The following is a 21,451-nucleotide window of genomic DNA, read 5'->3' on the forward strand; positions in this document are numbered from 1 at the left end:
TAAGTCCTGAGACCTAAGCCTTTTCCCAGTCCTCTGACCTAAAGAGGTTGACTTTGCTTGCTTAAATGCACTGTCACATTTTGGCTATCTGGACCCAGCCTCCTTCAGACCAGCACAAGGAAGGGTGTGAGCACTAGAAGGGGGACCACAAGAGCCTGCTGGAGTCGATCATCATTTACCTCTTTGGCCTCTCATTCAGGCTTGTGCTTCGAGCCCTGAAGCTGTCCTTCTCGGGGGTGTCATCGAAGGACAGGAGGACATTGGAGCGCAAACCCTGCGAGGGGGATGGGGACACAGTGGTTTGGGTGGGCAGGGTGGACAGCTGAGGCACTGCAGCCACGAGAAGTAGAACTGCTCAAGCTTCAGAGAGCTTTCCAGCTTCTCAAAGCACTGCTGCAGCCCAGCGTGGAGCCAGCAGCGTGCATTACCTTGGTGATGTAGGGCACAAAGTCCTTCCGGAAGGGGAGGCGACAGCGAATGAACCACATGGCTATGACGTGGTGTGCCAGGCAGACAATGTACTGGTTAAACCTGCAGGGCAGAGAGGACCTCCAGAGTTAGTGCTGCATGAGGATGTCACTCCACAAATGAACAGAACTGTTCCTCCAGCCACAGCAAAGAAAGTTCTCCTACCAAAACCAACTACTTTGGCCCAGGTGCATGCATCCCTTCCTCAGAAACAGCCTGGAGAGCAGTGTCCTAGAATGGCTCAGGCTGGAAGGGACCCCAGAGATCATCTCCTCCAACCTCCCCACCATGGGGAGGGACACCCCTCAACTAGATTTGGCTGCTCAAGGCCTCACCCAGCCTGGCCTTGAACACCCCCAGGAAGGAAGAATCGACAGCCTCCCTGGGCAGCCTGTGCCAGAGCCTCACCACCCTCATACTGAAGAACTTCTTCCTCAGCTCCACTCTAACCCTGCTCTGCCTCAGCTCCAAACCGTCCCCCCTTGCCCTGTCCCCCTGATGAAAGTCCCTTCCTGTGGGATCCCTTCAGCTACTGGAAGGCAGCTCTGAGGTCCCCCTGGAGCCTTCCCTTCTCTAAGCTGAATATCCATACATAACCCTGACCCAAAGTGCTGCAAGCTAAGCATTCTCTTGAAGAGCGTTGAGTTTCACAGAGGAAGCAGCAGCTGTGCTGAGGCTTACTTGGAAGGGTTTGTGTAGGGCAGGGAGATGGCGAAGACGCTGGCGTACTGCTCCGCCGCGAAGTTCCGGTAGAGGTGAGGCAGCCGCGCCAGGGCTAGGAGAGAGCAGGGAGCCTGGGTGGGGAGGGACCTTCCAAGCCCATCCAATCCAACCCCTGCTGTCAGCAGGGACAGCTGAACCAGAGCAGGCTGCTCGGAACCCAAACCAACCTCACTTGGAATGGTGCCAGCCAGGGGGCAGCTCCCACCTCTCTGGGAAACCACCAGGGTCTCACCACCCTCAGTGTGACAAGCCTCTTCCTTCTCTCCAGTCTGCATCTCCCTCTTTCAGTTCAAGCCACCACTCCTTGCCCTGTCACCACAGGCCCTGCTCAAAAGTCTGCCCCCAGCTTTCTGGTCAGCCTCTTTCAGTACTGAAAGGCTATTAGAAGTTCTCCTGGAGCCTTCTCCAGCTTGAACAATCCCAACTCTCCCCAGCTGGCCTCACAGCAGAGGGCTTCCAGCCCACCTGTCATTGCTGTGGCCTCCTCTGGCCCTGCTCCAATAGGTCCCTGTCTGAGCTGGACCTAGCACTGCAGGTGGGGTCTCAGCAGAGCACAGAGCTGCAGAATCCCCTCCCTTGCCACGCTGGCCACAGCCCAGCACAACTGACCCCATGCAGGAACATTGGAACTTACTTGACAGGAACTCTAGGAGGGGGATTGCCATGGTGGCTGTAGCAGAGATGTGTGTCAGTTTGACAATGAGGACAGGAAGGGCCTTGATGATGATGTCTGGCATCTCCACGCTGCAGACAGAGAGTGCCAGCACACACTGGTTGGCGCAGCGGTAGATCAGGCCGTGCTCCAGGCAGTACACCAGCTCACGCTGCCAGGGGGAGAAGGCACAATGCAGGGGCAGCCTCCTCTTCTCAGCCACACTGCCCTCAGCTGCTCCTCACCAGACCTGTTTTCCAGACCCTTCACCAGCTTGGCTGCCACTCTTTGGGCATTTTCCAGCCTCTCAATGTCCTTCTTGGAGTGAGGAGCCCGAAACTGAACCCAGTCCTCAAGGAGTGGCCTCATCAGTGCCCAGTACAGGAAGACAATCACTGCCCTGCTCCTGCTGGCCACACTGCTCCTGATCCAGGCCAGGATGCCAGGATACCCTAACCCTGGCCACCTGGGCACACACTGGCCCATCTTCAGCTACTGCCAACCAACAACCCCCAGGTCCTTTCCTGCTGGGCAGTCTCCGGCCCCTGTCCTCGGCCTGGAGCATTCGTGGGGTGGTTGTGACTCAGGTGCAGGACCCAGCACTTGGCCTTGTTGAGCCTCATCCCGAGGGCTTGGCCCACTGATCCAGCCTGACCAGCTCTCTCTGTAGAACCTTCCTGCCCACCAGCAGATCAAGACTTCTGCCCAGCTGGGTGTCACCTGCACACTTGCTGAGGGTGCTTTGATCCCCTCCTCCAGATCCCTGACAAACTGGCCCCAGCGCTGAGCCCTGGGAACACCACTGGTGACCAGCCAACTGGATCACATGGGATGGGAAAATGCTCTACCAGCCAGGCTCAGGCCTTGTCCCTGTCCCCCTACACCCTCTTCCCTTCCCTGTACCTGTTTAGCCTTGTCCAGGTAGTTGTGGTAGGATATCAGTGCTGTCAGCACCGGCACCACAGCCAGGTGCAAATCGGTGCGAGAAAAACCTTCTGGGGTTCCGTGGAGCCTGTCCGTGGTCTTCTTGTCTGTGAGCTGACATCACACAGCAAGTGAGAACCCTCCAGCTACAGACATGGCCCACAGCTCCCTCCTAACACCTCTACTCTCCTAAAGACCACTCAGCATCTCCTTCTGTACCAGAATGGGAAGATCAGAGACATAGAATGGTTTGGGGTGGAAGGGAGCTCAAAGCTCAGCCAGCTCCAGTCCCCTGCCACGGGCAGGGACACCTCCCACCAGCCCAGGCTGCTCCAGGCCTCATCCAATCTGGCCCTAAACACCTCCAGGGAGGGGGCAGCCACAGCCTCCCTGGGCAACCTGTGCCAGTGTCCTACTACCCTCGAGGCCTATCAAGAATTTCCTCCTAATGTCCAGTCTTAATCTCTCCTCTTCCAGTTCAAATCCATTCTCCCTCATCTCACCACTACAAGCCCTTGGCAAAAGTCCCTCCCCACCTTTCTTGGGTGATGATGAGTGAGGATTAACAACCAGCACGCTAAGGCTTCAAAATATCAGACTCAAGGGAAAAAGCCAAGCCTAACCCTGCCCCCACCCCAAAGAAACCACTCCAAGCCATCTCCCAGTTAAACCAAGAGCCTGCTGAATGGCCAGCAGCATGCCCTGGGCCATTACCATGTAGCTCAGTGCAGAGGCCAGGAGGTCTATGTTGCATGGAGAGGTTAAAAACAGCACTTTGTACCGGAGGGACTCAGGCAATTTGTTGAGGACCAACTTCAACACCTTCCAGTCTGTCTCCTGCAGAGGAAGGCAAAGTTAGGATGGAAACTTCTGGGAGCATCTGAGTTCATCTAGAAGTGAGATGAATGAAGCCTCTGCCTGCAAGCCATCTCCTGGGCAGCTGTCACTCTTGTCACAGCAGCTATAGGAAGAGAAGTGGCATTTAGCGGCTCTAAGTTCCTTGCTGCCTGTCAGCCAGCCCCAGGTGCAGTACTGGCACCACAAGCTGGAGGAGAACTGGGATACAAGTCTGCCAGAGCTCACAAAGGCAGAGCCAGGATTCAACTCTCCCAAGCACCAGCACAAATTAACTTCCAGAGCAAGCCAAGTCCACAGCACCTAACTGTGTCCAACAATTTATGTAGAGTCATGGAGCCCCAGACTGGCTTGGGTGGGAAGAGACCTTTGAAGGTCATCCAGTCCACCCCCTGCAATCAGCAGAGCAGGCTGCTCAGGGCCCCAGACAGCCTGACCTGCCATGGTTCCAGGGATGGGACAGCTCCCACTTCCCTGGGAAACCTGGGCCAGGGCCTCACCACCCTCAGTGTAACAAACCTCTTCCTTCTCTCCAGTCTGAATCTCCCTCTGCTAGCTCAAACCCTCCCCCCCTGTCCTGTCACCACAGGCCCCACACAAAACTCTGTCCCTAGCTTTCGTCTAAGCCCCTTTTAGGTCCTGAAAGGCCACCACAAAGTCTCCCTGGAGCCTTCTCTTCTCCAAGCCCCTCCAGGTCCCTCAGCCTTGGGCCCATCATTTGTTCCAGTTCACAGCTGTCTTCAGTTTATTTGTGACTGAAAGAGTTATCAGTTCTCAAAACACTTCCAAACTCTGCAGGAGGAGGAGAGGACTTTCTCCTCCTTTGAAGACTTTCAAAAGCCACCTGGTCATGACCCTGGACAAGCTGCTGCGGGTGCCCTGCTTCAGCAGGGGGATGGGCTGATCCCCAGAGGTCCCTTCCAACCCCCCTGTGCTGGGATTTGATCTTTGTTTAAGAAACACTTTGTGGTCTTTGCTCTGAAGCAGAGCAAAATGAAAGCTCTGCTTAGTTTCTGAAGAGCTGAACTGCTGCTCCCACTGGTGGCTGGAAAGCTGCACAGTGACACCCAGACTCTGCCCAGGAAGGGCAATGGTTGGAAAAGACCTCTAAGATCATCAGACCCAACCCTTACTCCAGCACTGCCAGGGCACCACTGAACCGTGGCCCTCAGCACCACATCTGCAGGGCTGTGAAGCCCCTCCAGGGATGGGGACTCCACCAATTTATGTGTTGCTTGGTCAGCTGCTCTGGGCTAGAGCTTTGCAGCCAGCTGGTTTGACTTGGCACATTTCATGTGAAGATGACAACCCCCATTCAGAGTGCACCTACTTGCTTCAAACACTGCAGGAGGACCCCAAAGACCATGGAGTACGGCAGATGACCCACACGGATGGTGGCACTCTGGGAGGGCACACTGGGGCTCCCTGAGGGTGGGGAGAGTGTGCCAGCAGGCTTTTTCTCAGAACTCCTCTTCTCTGTTTCTCTACACCAGGGAAAGAGAGAAAAAGGCAGGTTAAAAATCTAGCTCAAAAGAGCCAGGCTGCCCAGGGAAGTGGTTGAGGCCCAGTCCTTGGAGGCACTCGAGGCTCTGAGCAGCCTGATCCAGTGGAGGATGTCCCTGCTGCCTGCAGGGAAATGGATGAGGTCCCTTCCAACCCAAAACATCCTGTGATGCTGTTTGTGTGGCCTACAAGTGCTGCCTATTTGGTAACCATTTTAATGGCCAAAGAACAATAGGAACTGCACTTTCAATGAAAATCCCAGAGGGCTGCCCAGCAGCCAGGCCAAGGGAGGCATTTGGGGCAGGTTAAGGACTTTTCTCTCCAGGCTCCCAACAAACACAGAGAGATCTTTGGGGCACGCTGCACAAAGAACTTCAGACCAAAACCAGGTTTGTACAAATGATTCAATCAAATCCCAGTGTGAAAAAGGGTTCCAGGCAGTTATTTTAGTGAAGTTTTGTGTGCAGGGCAAGAAATGTCCTGTGTGAGGCTGAGAGCTCTGCAGCTGAGTGAGCTGCAAGAACCAATTCACCAGCAGCTATCAGCTGAGGCAGTTCCAGGCCACAACTATAGCCTTGGCCAGCAGCGGATTGATTCATCTGGATTTGGAAGGTGCAGATTGCTACTGATGGACAGTCAAGCTGAGGCAAAAGCAGCAAAGAGTTTAAAGTCACAATGAGAAACCTACACAAAATCACACAGGCAGTAGGGGCTGAACCTCACTGCTCCATCCTTGTTGGCAAGGCCGAGACGGTGGAGGGAATCAGCTCGAAGCATCAGCAGGAAATCAAAGACCTGGAACAAAGAGGAGACTGGAATCACTCAAACAGCCAGTGGAAGACCCTCCCACCTCCTCAGGTGATACTTTATGTGCAAAGGGATTTTGAATAGCTGCTGTGGCTGGCTCTGTAGGAGGCATCGCTTCTGGAACTGTCACATAGGATCATGGAATGGTTTGGGCTGGGAGGGAGCTCCAGAGCTCACCCAATCCAGCCCCTGCAGGCAGCAGAGACATCCTCCCCTGGAGCAGGTTGCTCAGAGCCCTCTCCAGCCTCACCTTGAACAGCTCCAGGCAGGGAGCCTCAACCACCTCCCTGGGCAGCCTGCTGCAGTGCTCCAGCAGCCTCCTGGGGCACAACTTGTTCCTCACCTCCAATCTCAGTCTGCTCTGCTCTCATTTCAAACCATTGCCTCTGCTCCTGGCCCTGCAGCCCTTTGGGAGCAGTCCCTCTGCAGCCTTCCTGGAGCCCTTCAGGTCCTGGCAGGCTGCTGTGAGCTCTGCCTGGAGCCTTCTCTCCTGCAGGCTGCACAGCCCCAGCTCCCTCAGCCTGGCCTTGCAGCAGAGCTGCTCCAACCCCCTGAGCATTTTCCTGGCCCTCCATCAGCTCCAGGTCCTTCCTGTGTTGAAGGGTCCAGAGCTGGACACAGCCCTGCAGCTGAGGTCTCACCAGCACAAAGTGGCAGAACCACATCTCCCCATCTGCTGCCCACACTTCTATGTGTTTCTAGAAGCCAGGAAACTTCTGCTTCTGGCAAACTCTGGATCACAAATTCCCCACCTGCCACCTTAGAATTCCAAGCCAGCAGGCAGCTTTTGACCTGGAAGCAAGAGGTTGCTGCTCATACCTGCAATCTGATGCTGCTGGCCACAGCCAGGCTGTAGGCATAGATGTAGTGGCGCTGGACGTGGTGGATCAGCATCTCATACACCCTCATGGCATGGCTGGAGGGGAGGCTGTACAGCTTGGTCTGCACAAACATGAGGCAAAAAGGCAGGCTGACATTTGGTACTCAGATATGTCCACCTGCACTGAGAAATCAAGGACACCACAATGGAAAGAACACAGCTTGCCCAGAGAAACTGTGGACATCTCATCAGGATCAGGCTGGGAGAGGCTGTGAGCAGCCTGGGCTAGTGGGAGGTGTCCCTGCCTACAGCAGGGGGCTGGAAATGAATGATCCTCAAGCTGCCTTCCAACCTAAATCACTTTATGAATGTATGAAAGCTGATGAACAGATGGCTCTGGACAGAACCTCTGCAAAGACTTCAGACCACTCTGCCTGGAACAACCAGGCCTTCACAACTCAACCATGCCTCAGGGCACTCTACCCAAACTCAATGGATCCAGCAGAATGCTCTGAAGATGTGCTCAATACCCTGCAGTGCTTACCTGAAGAATGATCAGGAGTCCAAGAACTGCTGTCTTGACATCCTCCAAAGAAGCTGAGTATGACAGCAAGTCCCTTTCCTCCAGTTCAGAAGGAGATGAGAGAGAATGTGCAGCCACCTTTGAAAGAGTAAAGCAGCACATGGTTTAAATCCACTTTGATTCACAGAATCCCAGCATGGGGGGGTTGGAAGGGACCTCTGGAGACCACCCAGTCCAACCCCCTGCCAAAGCAGGGCACCCACAGCAGCTTGCCCAGGGGCACAGTGCCCAGGGGGGGTTGGAAGCTCTCCAGAGGAGACTCCACAGCCTCTCTGGGCAGCCTGCTCCAGGCCTCCAGCAGCCTCACACCAAAGAAGTTTCTCCTCCTGTTCAAATGGAGCCTCCTGGGTTCCAGTTTGTGCCCCCTGCCCCTTGTGCTGTCCCTGGGCACCACTGAGCAAAGCCTGGCCCCAGCCTCTTGCCCCCCAGCCTTTAGCTCTTGCTGAGCATTGCTCAGCTCCCCTCTGGGGCTGCTCTCCTCCAGACTCTCAGCCTTTGCTCCTCACAGAGCTGCTCCAGGCCCCTCAGTGGACTCTCTCCAGTGGAGAGAGTTTCTGAAGCTCCCTCCTGCCCTGCCCTTCAGACCAGCCCCCTCCCCAGGTGTACAGTGTCCTGTTGAGCCAGGCAAGTGGTCCCAGCTGTGGGTTACTCTCCACAGCCACACTGAGAGGATCTGGCAGAAGATGTGGTGCTGGTAGGAGCAAGTGGCAGTGTCAGCCTCACCTTCTCTATGATGTCCAGCAGGCTGTTGAAGTGGTGAGTGTTGCAGCCCTCAGCCAGGTCCACCAGCAGCTGTGTCGCCAGCTTCCGCACCTGGTGGTCCTTGTCCTCCGGGATGTGAGCCAGCTGGGAGATCACCACCACATTTATCAGCTCCTCCTGCAACAGGACAGACCTTTGTGAGACATTCTGCTGTTGGCATGGTAAAGACACAAAGAACACTGAGATGCTGGATCCAGGCTTGTTCCTCAGCTCCACTGTTTGGTTCCTTCAGCTTCCCTTTTCCAGCCAATGAGGTCTCTCTGGCTGCCATTCCTCCAAACATTTATCACTTCTGTTCAGCTTGGATTCAGGGGTTTGGTTTTTAACCCTGTCCTACAGATTTGATAGCCAAGGTTCCAACAGACTCTTGTCAAGGCCTCAGAGCAGCCTTCCAGTACCTGGAGAGGGCTGGGGAGGGACATGTGACAAGGGCTGGGAGTGCCAGGCTGAGGGACAATGGCTTGGAGCTGGGAGAGGGGAGACTGAGACTGGAGAGGAGGAAGAAATTCTTTCCAGGGAGGGTGATGAGACACTGGCACAGGTTGCCCAGGGAGGCTGTGGCTGCCCCCTCCCTGGAGGTGCTCCAGGCCAGGTTGGATGAGGCCCTGAGCAGCCTGAGCTGGTGGGAGGTGTCCCTGCCCGTGGCAGGGGGTTGGAGCTGGATGAGCTTTGAGCTCCCTTCCAGCCCATTCTATGGGTCTGTGAAAAGCATCCTAAGGAGGCCACCTTTATAGCAGAGCTCTGTGCCTTGCCTGGTGGCACAGATGAGCTGAAGCAGCCCATACAGAAGGCTGGGGCAAAGCCCTTCCCAGGCACACACCTCATAGAACTGCCTGTTGATGCTCAGCACGAAGGACAGCACATCCAGCACCTTAATGCGAACGGCACTGCGGCTCTCGTTCCTGCCGGGGGAAGAGCACAACTCCAGCTGGACCCAAGAGAGCAGCTGGCACTCAGGGAAGAGCAATGGAAATAAGGAGACACAAACAAAGCTTAAAGAACTCAGGGCAAAGCTTTTCCTTAGCTCAACAAACTTTCATGCCCTGTTCCCACAGCTCTCCACAGTCCCTCCCTAGGGCCAGCCCCTCAGGCACCAACATCACCTCCAAGGACAGCAGCCCTGGAAGTGCCTCCCAGGCACAAAGCTGTAACTCCCTACCTGAAGAACCTCTCCATCAGCATCTGCAGGTTGTGGATCCAACCATCTCTGGCAGGATGAATGGACTGAGCTCTGTAGGTTATCAAGTTTAACACAGAAGATTCCTGCCATGGAAGGATCAAGAAGGAGTTCTCAGTGCCTAAAACAACAGAGCAATCTTCCCAACTCACACCCCAGGACAAAGGCTGATGGGGTCCTTGCTGTGAGGAAGTCCCTTGCTTTGGGGGGCTGGAGCAGCTCTGCTGCAAGGCCAGGCTGAGGGAGCTGGGGCTGTGCAGCCTGGGGAAGAGAAGGCTCCAAGCAGACCTTACAGCAGCCTGCCAGGAGCTGAAGGGCTACAGGAAGGCTGCAGAGGGACTGCTCCCAAAGGGCTGCAGGGCCAGGAGCAGAGGCAATGGTTTGAAATGAGAGCAGAGCAGATTGGGATTGGAGGTGAGGAACAAGTTGTGCCCCAGGAGGCTGCTGGAGCACTGCAGCAGGTTGCCCAGGGAGGTGGTTGAGGCTCCCTGCCTGGAGCTGTTGCAGGTGAGGCTGGAGAGGGCTCTGAGCAACCTGCTCCAGGGGAGGATGTCCCTGCTGCCTGCAGGGCTTGGACTGGGTGAGCTCTGGGGGTCCCAACCCAACCCATTCTGTGGTCTCCTGCTCACTTGCTATTTGAGGGCTCCAAACTTTGAGTAACCAAATGGATTCAACTGGCAGCAAGGGAAGGCAGGAATAAAGCCTTACTGGTCTCTGATCAGCACATCTTTCCACCAGCTCAAAAAATCTCTCCTCAGAGCCATGGAATTCGTTCTGGTCACAGAGTTCCTCGACTGTAGTCAGCAGGTCATGAACAATGGCCCTCAGCTCCTGGCTCTCCAGGCTCTGGAAGGCAAAGGTGTAGGCAAGGCTCCCGGGGCCCCGGCGGGCTCGGGCTGACGGCTGGACCGCAGGATCCCAGCGCAAGCAGCAGGCTTGCAGAGGCAGGCTGAGGCTCACCTGCAGCTGCTGCAGCAGGCGCTGCATGATGTCCAGCAGGGTGTCCCAGGTGACAGCCTGCAGCTCCCGGCCGTACTTCTTGATCAGCCGCGTCACCGACAGCACGATCTCGTAGGACACCACCGCGTTGGGACAGGTCATGGCCTGCCACAGAGCTGCTGTCAGCCAGCAGCCACCAAGCAGCAGCCAGGCAGCCTCCTCCCTCCAATGGAGCACCCCTTCCTCAGGAGGAGCTCAACCTGAGGGCCTCAGATGAGCAGATTCAGGCCTCTCACACAGAGGGCAGAGCGAAGAGCCACTTCGCTGAGCCAGGGACTGTGCTCTGCCCACAGCTGCGGCTCAGAGGGCAAACCCAGGCCCCTCCTCAGAGCAGGCACAGGCTAGAAGCCAGGAGCTCTTGCCTGAGGCACTTCACTCAGACAGCTTCACCAGAGCTCTAGGCTGCCACTGAGTTCACCATTCCACCAGGCTCACCCGGAGCAGTGCCCAGCTCTGGAGCCCCCAGCACAAGGACCTGGACCTCCTGCAGCAGCTCCAGAAGGAGCCTTGAAGGTGACATGAGTGCTGGAACCCCTCTGCTGTGGGGACAGGCTGGGGGGGTTGGGGTCATTCAGCCTGGAGAAGGCTCCAGAGGGACCTCAGAGCAGCTTTCCAGTAGAGCTGGAGAGGGACTTCTGACAAGGGCTGGGAGTGGCAAGGATGAGGGACAGTGGCTTGGAGCTGGGAGAGGGCAGATTGAGGAAGAAACTCGTTGCGGTGAGGCTGGGGAGACTCTGGCACAGGCTGCCCAGGGAGGCTGTGGCTGCCTCCTGCCTGCAAGTGTTCAAGGCCAGGCTGGAGGAGGCCTTGAGCAGCCTGGGCTGGTGGGAGGTGTCTCTGCCCGTGGCAGGGGGCTGGAGCTGGATGATCTTGAAGGCCCCTTCCAACCCAACCCATTCTATGAACCCATGAACCTGAATCTCCCAGGCACACAAAGATCTCCTTGCTGCAGGGGACCCCAGATGCATACCTGATGACAAAGCCCCTCCAGCATCCCATCCTACCTTGAGGAATGAAGGCAGCACTGAAGTTGGGGAATTCTTGAGGGAACTGAGGCGGTGAGCACCCCACAGAGCCATCCCAACAAAGAACACAGCTCCTCTCAGCAGTGCTGCATCTGCCATGTAAGCTCTGAGAAGAGGTGGAAGGGATTCTCAGACCATGCCACAGCCATTCCGCGGGAAGAGTCAGCAGGGACACAGGCGTCCCAGCTGTCACACACCAGAGCCTTGCACAGCAACTGACAAACACTAAAAGCAGAGAATCACAGCAGCCCTGCAAGGTGAGGGTTGGAAGGAACCCCTGGGGGTCATCCAGTCCACCCCAGGCTTGCCCCAGAGCAAATCACTCAGCACCATTTTAAACCACACCTGAGAACTTCAGCAGCCTGACCAAGGAGGGAACTGATTTCCAAGCACCAGCTTGGAGCTTGTTGCACTGAGGTCAGTGACTGTGTGTCTGAAGCCCCTGGGCCCTGGCAGCCAGCTCCTTTACCTGTCCTCCATGATCCTGCACATGTTGTAGATGGCACTGTGCCCCAGGTGGGTCCCCAGCAGGTTCCGCATCAGCTGCAAAGGCAGAGAGAAGGTCAAGGTCTGCACTCCTGGCCCAGCAGCCTGGACATGCAGCTGGCTGCCCCAGGGGCACACCTCTGGCACCTCCATGCCACAGCAGAAGCCTGGCACACCACCTGGACCTCCATAGAGTCAGAATGGGTTGGGCTGGAAGGGACCCTGAAGATCACCCAGTTCCAAGCCCCTGCCCTGGGCAGGGACCCCTCCCACTGCAGCAGGCAGCTCAAAGTCTCACCCACCCCAGGCTTGAACACCTCCAGGGAGGAGGCACAATCACTGAATGGTTTGGGCTGGAAGGGAGCTCCAGAGCTCACCCAGCCAAGCCCTGCAGGCAGCAGGGACATCCTCCCCTGGAGCAGGTTGCTCAGAGCCCTCTCCAGCCTCACCTGCAACAGCTCCAGGCAGGGAGCCTCAACCACCTCCCTGGGCAGCCTGCTGCAGTGCTCCAGCAGCCTCCTGGGGCACAACTTGTTCCTCACCTCCAATCTCAGTCTGCTCTGCTCTCATTTCAAACCATTGCCTCTGCTCCTGGCCCTGCAGCCCTTTGGGAGCAGTCCCTCTGCAGCCTTCCTGCAGCCCTTCAGGTCCTGGCAGGCTGCTGTGAGCTCTGCCTGGAGCCTTCTCTCCTGCAGGCTGCACAGCCCCAGCTCCCTCAGCCTGCACTCACAGCAGAGCTGCTCCAGCCCCATGGTCATTTTTGTGGCCTCCTCTGGACCTGCTCCATCAGGGCCATGGATACATGACAGATCCACACTGACAATGTGCTGAAGTCTGAATACTTGAAACAGTTTACTCTCAAAAGCAAACAAGGCCAAAAGAGTGAAGTCACCAAACCCCAGAAAGCTCTGACCTTCCAGCAGGGCTCACAAAGCTCCTTCACATTGATGGTCCTGCACAAGGTGATGATGAACACTGGCAGGTTCTCTGAGGGCAGGCAGTTATAGCAAACAACTGCATCCAGGACCTGCAAGGAAATCTTGGGGAAAGAGAAGGACAAAATGGTCAAAACAATGATACAGGGCTGGGAGGAGAGGCTGACACCCTGCCAGGCAGTGCTGGCACTGAGTGAGAGCTGAGCAGGAGGAAGAGCTGGGTAGAGGAAACCTCATGAGGGTCAACAAGGGCAAGTGTAGAGTCCTGCACCTGGGGAGGAACAACCTCCTGCAGGACAGGGGAGGGAGACCTGCTGGGAAGCAGCCCTGGGAGCGCTGGGGCACAAGAAGTCCCCATGAGCCAGCAAGGTGCCCTCCTGGCCAAGAAGGCAAAGGTGTGCTGGGGGGGACAGAGAGCAGCATGGGCAGCAGGCTGAGGGAGGCTCTCCTGCCCCTCTGCTCTGCCCTAGGGAGGCCACAGCTGGAGTGCTGAGGCCAGCTCTGGGCTCCCCAGGTCAATACAGGCAGGGAACTGCTGGAGAGATCCCAGGGGAGGCTCCAAAGCTGCTGAGGGGCCTGGAGCAGCTCTGTGAGGAGCAGAGGCTGAGAGCCTGCAGAAGAGCAGCTCCAGAGGGGAGCTGAGCAATGCTCAGCAAGAGCTGAAGGCTGGGGGGCAAGAGGCTGGGGCCAGGCTCTGCTCAGTGGTGCCCAGGGACAGCACAAGGGGCAGGGGGCACAGCCTGGAACCCAGGAGGAGAAACCTCTTTGGTGTGAGGGTGATTTTGTTAGTTAAGTTACAGTCTCAAAGCATTTCACACAACTCTGAGGCACAAATTACTGACCTCTATGTCCATAGATGATGAAGTCTGAATGCACAAGAGACAGATCTTGCTGTGAGGAGAGAACATTGAACTCAAATGATTTGCTTGATGTGATCTGAGGTGAATCACAAAGAGTCAAAGCAGGTACATTGGCACACTCTTGTACTCATCATGCCCCTCACTGAGAGGTGGTTGGTAACATCCCCAGAGCCACTCAACACCAGCAGCTCCTCTGCAAGGTTAGAGCTGCACTCAGACACAGCTGGAGATGCCTGCACTGATCCCACAGCAGAGGCCAGACTGAGCCCTGCACTCAGGGGCAGCACAGCACAGGAGGAAAGCTCTGCAGTTAAACTAAACCAGCTGTGACCATTGCAAGAGAAGCCAAACACTGCTCAGAAATGTCAGGTGTGGCCTGGAATGGAACAGACCCAGAGCAGAGGAAACAGAAATCCACTTCTCTGAGCCTTTTGCCTGCAGTTTCCTGAGAGCAAGCATGCAGGGCTTAAAAAGCCAACAGCAACTTACTGCACCATGTCAGCTACATAGTCTTCCAGATAGCAGCTGTTGAATTTCACCAGGTTCACTAAGACCAGGAGGAACTCAGAGGACAAACCAACATCCATCCACTGCAGCACAAAGTCAGCTAAGGAAAGAAGGAAGCAAACTGTTACACCCAGAGCTGCTGCCCACCCAGAGCTGCTGCCCTGCCTTGCTCCCTTGCTGCACCTCTGTCCCTGGGACTTCCTCCTACCAAACCCTCAGTGAGGCTGCAGCTGGCACCCAGCTGGGTGGCTGTGTCCATTTGCCAGAGGCTAGGGAAGCTTTACACTGGGATCTGGACAGGTGACACCCAGGGGCCAAGGCACATTGGGTGAAGTTCAATGAGGCCAAGGGCCAGGGCCTGCACCTGGCCCACAACAACCCCATGGGGAGCTGCAGACCTGGGGAGGTGTGGTTGGGAAGCTGCAGCTTGGAGACAGACCTGGGGGTGCTGGTTGAGAGTCCAATGGAACATGAGCCAGCAGAGCCCAGGGGGCCAAGAAAGCCAATGGCAGCCTGGCTTGGGTCAGAAGCAGGGTGGGCAGCAGGGCCAGGAGGTGACCACCCCCCTGTGCTCAGCACTGGGGAGGCCACAGCTGCAGTGCTGCGCTCAGCCCTGGGCCCTCACTCCAGGAAGGACATTGAGGGGCTGGAGGTGTCCAGAGCAGGGCAGCCAGGCTGGAGAAGGGCCTGGAGCCCCTGGGCTAGAGGAGGGCTGAGGGAGCTGGGGGGGTTCAGGCTGGAGAAGAGGAGGCTGAGGGAGACCTCTTTGCACTCTGCAGCTCCCTGCAGGGAGGTTGAGGTGAGGAGGGGCAGCCTCTGCTCCTTGGTGGCAAGGAACAGGAGCAGAGGCAATGGTTGCAAGCTGCCCCAGGGGAGGCTGAGGCTGGAGCTCACTGGAAGGGATCTGAGAGGTGGGAAGAGGCTGCCCAGGGCAGTGCTGCAGTCACCTGGGGGGGTTCCAGCAGTGCCCGGAGCACGCCCTTAGGGACAGGGTTTAGTGATGACCCTGCAGGGCTGGCTCACGGGGGGCCTGGCTCAGGGGGGGCCTGGCTCAGGGGGGGCCTGGAGGAGTTTTGAGCTCTCCTCCAAGCAGCTCTGCCCTGTGGCTGTGTGAGGAGAGGCAGGGCCAAGGCTCACCCAGCTCTTCTTCCAGGTAGGTGATGTAGCGCCCGTTCTCCGTCAGGGCCTTGAACACCTCCAGCCGCTCCTGCAGGTCCTCGCTGCTGGGGTAGTCCTTGATGACCTTGAAGAAGTGTGCCCTCAGGATCCCTAACCTCTCACCCTGGGGCAAGAGGGGAAGAGCAGGGGCAGTATTCAATGCTGACAGCTAAGGCCAGGACCCTATCATGGTCTACAACATTAACCTCCTTCAGGCCATGACAGTGCCCTGAGAACAGCTCCAGCCTCAGCAGCTCAGGGCTTCCCAACCTGCCCAGCAGCACACAGCCAGGATGCAACACACAGAGTGATCCCTGGGAACTGCAACTCCAGTGCTCCAGCAGAGGATTTTGGAGCCACCAGACCACACAGCAGTGGAAACCAGAACCTTGGTCTGAGCCTCAGGTGTGCAACCTGGTGTGAAACCTGGAGCACTCAGTGTGCTCTACTTGGCCAGGACAGAAACGGCTCACACAGAAGTTCTGGCATGCTTCACCTGCTGAAACATCCAAACCAGCTGCAGAGGAAGGCTACAGGGTCTGGGAAAAGTCCAATCAAACTCTGCCACATTCTGTGGAACTTAACCCAAGCAATTTCCTCTTTGTTTCTTTTTCCTTGCATCATTTTTGGTCTCATTTGCAGATGACACCAAGCTGGGTGGTGCAGCTGATAGGACTGGAGGATAGGATGGCATCCAGAGGGACCTGGACAGGCTGGAGAGGTGGCTGACAGGATGAGAGGCAATGGTTTGAAATGAGAGCAGAGCAGACTGAGATTGGAGGTGAGGAACAAGTTGTGCCCCAGGAGGCTGCTGGAGCACTGCAGCAGGTTGCCCAGGGAGGTGGTTGAGGCTCCCTGCCTGGAGCTGTTGCAGGTGAGGCTGGAGAGGGCTCTGAGCAACCTGCTCCAGGGGAGGATGTCCCTGCTGCCTGCAGGGCTTGGCTGGGTGAGCTCTGCAGCTCCCTCCCAACGAGTCTGTGAGTTTTCCAAGAGCCTTGCCCCAAACCAGCAAAGTTTTCTATGAGCTGTATGAAAACTTTTGCTCTGAGGTGAAACCAAGACTTAAACTGGGATTCCATTCAGTAGCACAAGCAAAAGGAGAGGCAGGGAGGGCTGGCAGAGCCCAGCTGCATCTGCTGTCACCTGTCCCTGCACGATGGCCCTCAGCAGGTGGAGCACGGCGTGCCTGGCCTCGGCGGGGCGCTCCGGCTGCAGCAGGTCGGCCACCACCCTCCAGATGGCTTCCACTGCGTGCTGCAAGCAAGCACAGGACAGCAGCACCCAGGTCAGCCTGCTTCTGGCATCCCCACCCAGCACAGCAGACATCACAGCAAGGAAAGCAGCAACATCTCCAGGGGTTTCACATCCTGCCCCATCAACTGGCACAGGCTGCCCAGGGGGGCTGCCCCCTGCCTGCAGGGGCTCAGAGCCAGGCAGGATGAGGCCCTGAGCAGCCTGGGCTGGTGGGAGCTGTCCCTGCCCATGGCAGGGGTTAGAGCTGGGTGATCTTGAAGGTCCCTTCCACCCAAATCATTCTGTGAATCTGTGACCTCAGACAAACCACAGGAGACACCAAATCCTGTCCCCAGTGACATCTGCACCCCAGCCACTCAGGCTCCCCCCTCACACTCCCTTCAGCATGGCCATTCCTGCACAACCCCCCACTCAAAGATGAGTTTGAAACCAGCTGGAGGCTGCTGGTTAGGAAGGTCAGAGAAAGGCAACCAAGCTGGGGAGGGGTCTGGAGAACAGGGCTGGGGAGGAGCAGCTGAGGGAGCTGGGGGTGCTGGAAGAAAGGAAGCTGAGAGAAGAGCTTCTGGCTCTCCACAGCTCTGTGCAGGCTGCACAGGCAGGTTTGGTCTCTTCTGCCAGGGGCCAAGTGACAAAATGAGAGCAAATGGCCTGAAATTGTGGCAGGGGAGGTTCAGGTTAGAGATGAGGAACAGTTTCTTTGCTGCCAGAGTGGCAAGGGACTGGCACAGGCTGCCCAGGGAGGTGGTGGAGTCCCCAGCCCTGGAGGCATTGAAGACACTGTGGTCATGGCAGCTGGGGACAGGGTGTATGGCCAGGGCCTGTTGGGCTGACTGGGTGACCTTAGAGGTCTCTTCCAACCCAAGCAGCTCTATGATTACACAAGACAGGAGCCAGCAGACAGCTCCTCTAGAGGGCTACCATCTCCCATAAGCTGTCCTGTGCACCCTCCTGCTCAGCACAGGAAGCTCACCAGCTGTGTCCTCCCTGCTGCACAGCTGGGAGCTGGCACAAGATTCACTTCCTTAGCCTGGGGTCCATCCTTGTGCAGGCTTGGAGAGCTCCTGGGGTTATCAGGTTTGAAAGGTACCCAACCTACAGAAGCCTCCTGTGAGAGGTGAAGAGCCCCAGTTCCAGGGCCACCCTCCCAGCCTCCCCCAGCCCCTGCAGGCTTCACCTCTTCGATCTTCTTTGTCTTTGCCACCTCACAGAGCTGGCTGATGGCTCGGATCCTGTTACTCAGTCCACATTCTGTGCTCAGCTCCTGGAAAGGGATGTGGAAAGAGACTGAAGTTCATCTTCCTAGACACCCCTGGAAAGCAGCCCCCACACCTGCCCCAGGTGATGTGACCACCACTCAGCACTGGAGCTCTGCAGAACTCCTCCAAACCCTTTCAATTGTGGGTTGGTTTTCTCCCCATTAGGAACTGATCAGCCACAACTACAACCCTCACACAGCTGCAGCCAGCAGCCTCTCAGCCCAGCAGGCACCTCATGCTCCTCAGGGAACAGCTCTCTGGCTTTGGTGCTGGCCCAGCTCACAGGAGAAGGGCAGAGAAAAGAGGGACCTGGGGCTGAGAGCCTGCAGCAGAGCAGCCCCAGAGGGGAGCTGAGCAATGCTCAGCAAGAGCTAAAGGCTGGGGGGCAAGAGGCTGGGGCCAGGCTCTGCTCAGTGGTGCCCAGGGACAGCACAAGGGGCAGCAAGGGGGCACAAAGTGGAACCCAGGAACCCATCTGAAGAGGAGGAGAAAGTTGTTTGCTGTGAGGCTGCTGGAGCCTGGAGCAGGCTGCCCAGAGAGGTTGTGGAGTCTCCTCTGGAGAGCTTCCAACCCCCCCTGGGCACTGTGCCCCTGGGCAAGCTGCTGTGGGTGATCCCCAGAGGGCCCAACCAGCCCCCCCAGCTGGGGTTCTGGGACTAAGGGGTGGCCCCCAGCCCTCCAGCAGGTTAGAGCTTGGCTGCTCCAGCACAGGCAAGAAAAGATTTTGGACTTCTTTGCCTCCCTGTCTGCCAACTCCTCTGCTCACAGCCTTGCTGCCCCAGCTGTTAGCATCAATTTATTGTTTCATTTTCACAGAGCTCTCTCAGCTGCTGCTGACTGCCAGGGCAAAGGACTTCATCAAGCTCAGCACTCAGCCCTTCCTCAAGCATTCTGAGGTAACACACAGGAGACCAACACCAGGCGAGCTCATCCCACCTGCCAGGCAGCCTCAGCCCATCAGCTAGCCCCAAAGAACTCAAACAGTGAACAACTGCACACTGGCACTCCCAAGGGGGGAGTTCTGCAACCCCCTCCCTAGAGAACTGGGAGAGAGTAAAAAGGCAGAAGAGGAGAGGGCTGCAGTGGCAGAACAGGCAGGAGCATGAGCAAGTCCTCCTCCCAGAGCCCTCAGCTCAGCTGATGCAGGCACCCTGCTCACACCTTGAGGATCTCTGCAGTGATGATGAACTCTGTCTGCTTGCCCTCGGACGACTTGGAGCTTCCTCGAGATGTTCCCAGCCCCAGCAGGTTCCTGAACCTCTCCTTCAGTCCTGAATCCTTGCTCTGAGGCTTTGCCATTGCTGACAAGCAGGCAGTGCTGAGTCCTGCAAACACAGATGGGATCCCTGCTAAGGGCACTCCTTCAGCAGGAAGAGACCAGCAACAACCTCAGAGTGTGGCTTTTCCTGCCAGCTGCCTGTCTCAAGCTGCTCCAAACAGGAGAGAAGCCCAGCACTGAAGATCAAACAGCACTGCCCCTGCCTTCAGCACCCACACCCTGCAGCTGCCTGGGGATGGGGCAGCACCACCAGAGCACCCAGCCCCCCAAAGCACTGAGCTGCTCTGAGGCACAGGCACAGAGCTGTGGTGGCTGTGAGCTGAAGCCCTCCTTCCCAGTCCAACAGCAGGGGACAAGCACACAGCAGGCTGAGGCAGATGTTGAAAGCAGCTTCTGTGATTCTGTGCCATGAGGAAGGAATTACAGACCTGAGCGCGGGGCCATCCAAGCCCTGCCACGGTGAGGAGAGGAGGAGCAAGGAGCAGCACACCCACTGCATCCATCAGAAACTGTGCCCCAAGCCAGCCCCAGCCCCCTGCCCCGGCCACAGCCCCCTGCCCCGGCCACAGCCCCCGGCCCCGGCCACAGCCCCCTGCCCTCACCACAGCCCCCTGCCCCGGCCACAGCCCCCGGCCACAGCCCCCGGCCACAGCCCCCGGCCACAGCCCCCTGCCCTCACCACAGCCCCCTGCCCCGGACACAGCCCCCTGCCCTCGCCACAGCCCCCTGCCCTCACCACAGCCCCCTGCCCTCGCCACAGCCCCCTGCCCCGGCCACAGCCCCCTGCCCTCACCACAGCCCCCTGCCCCGGCCACAGCCCCCTGCCCCGGCCACAGCCCCCTGCCCTCACCACAGCCCCCTGCCCCGGCCACAGCCCCCTGCCCCGGCCACAGCCCCCTGCCCCGGCCACAGCCCCCTGCCCCGGCCACAGCCCCCTGCCCTCACCACAGCCCCCTGCCCTCACCACAGCCCCCTGCCCTCGCCACAGCCCCCTGCCCTCACCACAGCCCCCTGCCCCGGCCACAGCCCCCTGCCCTCGCCACAGCCCCCTGCCCTCACCACAGCCCCCTGCCCTCGCCACAGCCCCCTGCCCTCGCCACAGCCCCCTGCCCTCACCACAGCCCCCTGCCCCGGCCACAGCCCCCTGCCCTCGCCACAGCCCCCTGCCCTCGCCACAGCCCCCTGCCCCGGCCACAGCACCCTGCCCCGGCCACAGCCCCCTGCCCCGGCCACAGCCCCCTGCCCTCGCCACAGCCCCCTGCCCTCGCCACAGCCCCCTGCCCTCGCCACAGCCCCCTGCCCCGGCCACAGCCCCCTGCCCCGGCCACAGCCCCCTGCCCTCGCCACAGCCCCCTGCCCCGGCCACAGCCCCCTGCCCTCGCCACAGCCCCCTGCCCTCGCCACAGCCCCCTGCCCCGGCCACAGCACCCTGCCCCGGCCACAGCCCCCTGCCCCGGCCACAGCCCCCTGCCCTCACCACAGCACCCTGCCCTCACCACAGCACCCTGCCCTCACCACAGCACCCTGCCCTGGCCACAGCACCCTGCCCCGGCCACAGCCCCCTGCCCTGGCCACAGCACCCTGCCCCGGCCACAGCCCCCTGCCCTCACCACAGCCCCCTGCCCTCGCCACAGCCCCCTGCCCTCACCACAGCCCCCTGCCCCGGCCACAGCCCCCTGCCCTCGCCACAGCCCCCTGCCCCGGCCACAGCCCCCTGCCCTCGCCACGCTTCCCACAAGCTCAGAAGCCTCCCAGCGAAGCACCAGGGGCACGGCCCGGCCCGAGCACAGCAGACAGCAATCCGCTCTGCTTCCCAGGCGTGTGCCCCGGGCCCTGTCCCAGCCCCTCAGGGGACATGCTGCTGCCCCCCGCCAGAGGCCAGGCCACGGCTCCCAGCCCAGCCCGGCGCCCCGGGGACACCCACACCCCACAGCCCAGCTGTCACTGCGGGACTCACCACGGCCAGCCCAAGGCGACCACAAGACCCCGCGCAGCCCCAGCCCGGCGCCCCGACAGACCCCGCGCAGGGCACAGCGTCCCCGGCGCTCCCCCGCGTGCCGCAGGCACCGCAGCGCACTCCCCGCACCGCCCCCCGGCCCGGACCCCCCGCCCGGCACACCGCGGCTCCCCGAGCGGCCACCCCCGGGCCGAGCTCGGCCGCAGGGAGCCTCAGCCTCCCGCCAGGCCCCGCGCGGAAGGCAGCTGCCGGCGGCGCGGCCGCGGCCACCGGGGGGTTCCCCTCCCGACCCTCCCTTCCTCCCTCCCTCCCTCACTCACCGGCCGGCCCCGGCCCGGCCCCAGCGCCCCCGGCCCGCTGCCCTCGCCGCGCCGGGCCGCCCCGCGCCGCGCCCCGCCCCCGCCGGAAGCCCCGCCCCGCCCCGCGCCCCGCCCCCGCCGGAAGCCCCGCCCCTTCCGGCG

The 21,451-nt window shown here is 59.0% G+C and overlaps 1 protein-coding gene across 4 annotated transcripts in view; it reads right to left on the bottom strand.

The window, feature by feature from the left end:
- LOC137445065 (tuberin-like) overlaps nt 1-21,365 on the bottom strand; it is a 41,732-nt gene extending 20,367 nt beyond the window's left edge. For all 4 annotated transcript variants that reach the window (XM_068146476.1, XM_068146474.1, XM_068146475.1 and 1 more), the window contains exons 1-25: nt 21,311-21,365; nt 18,916-19,079; nt 17,673-17,759; nt 16,388-16,498; nt 15,224-15,368; nt 14,069-14,186; nt 13,562-13,610; nt 12,698-12,823; nt 11,768-11,841; nt 11,278-11,404; nt 10,235-10,378; nt 9,983-10,120; nt 9,257-9,360; nt 8,918-8,999; nt 8,059-8,214; nt 7,297-7,413; nt 6,752-6,874; nt 5,814-5,920; nt 4,953-5,106; nt 3,482-3,604; nt 2,747-2,881; nt 1,826-2,015; nt 1,150-1,243; nt 429-531; nt 180-274 (exon numbers count right to left, since the gene is read on the bottom strand). In XM_068146476.1, the coding sequence (XP_068002577.1) occupies nt 180-274; nt 429-531; nt 1,150-1,243; nt 1,826-2,015; nt 2,747-2,881; nt 3,482-3,604; nt 4,953-5,106; nt 5,814-5,920; nt 6,752-6,874; nt 7,297-7,413; nt 8,059-8,214; nt 8,918-8,999; nt 9,257-9,360; nt 9,983-10,120; nt 10,235-10,378; nt 11,278-11,404; nt 11,768-11,841; nt 12,698-12,823; nt 13,562-13,610; nt 14,069-14,186; nt 15,224-15,368; nt 16,388-16,498; nt 17,673-17,759; nt 18,916-19,053 (2,840 nt within the window). In that variant the 5' untranslated portion in view covers nt 19,054-19,079; nt 21,311-21,365. The remainder of the gene's footprint in view (nt 1-179; nt 275-428; nt 532-1,149; nt 1,244-1,825; nt 2,016-2,746; nt 2,882-3,481; nt 3,605-4,952; nt 5,107-5,813; nt 5,921-6,751; nt 6,875-7,296; nt 7,414-8,058; nt 8,215-8,917; nt 9,000-9,256; nt 9,361-9,982; nt 10,121-10,234; nt 10,379-11,277; nt 11,405-11,767; nt 11,842-12,697; nt 12,824-13,561; nt 13,611-14,068; nt 14,187-15,223; nt 15,369-16,387; nt 16,499-17,672; nt 17,760-18,915; nt 19,080-21,310) is intronic.
- Between the last annotated feature and the right edge of the window lie 86 nt (nt 21,366-21,451).

Source organism: Melanerpes formicivorus, unplaced genomic scaffold, assembly GCF_026170545.1.
Source record: "Melanerpes formicivorus ecotype bairdi unplaced genomic scaffold, bMelFor1.0.p_v2 SCAF_14, whole genome shotgun sequence".
Taxonomy (NCBI): domain Eukaryota; kingdom Metazoa; phylum Chordata; class Aves; order Piciformes; family Picidae; genus Melanerpes; species Melanerpes formicivorus.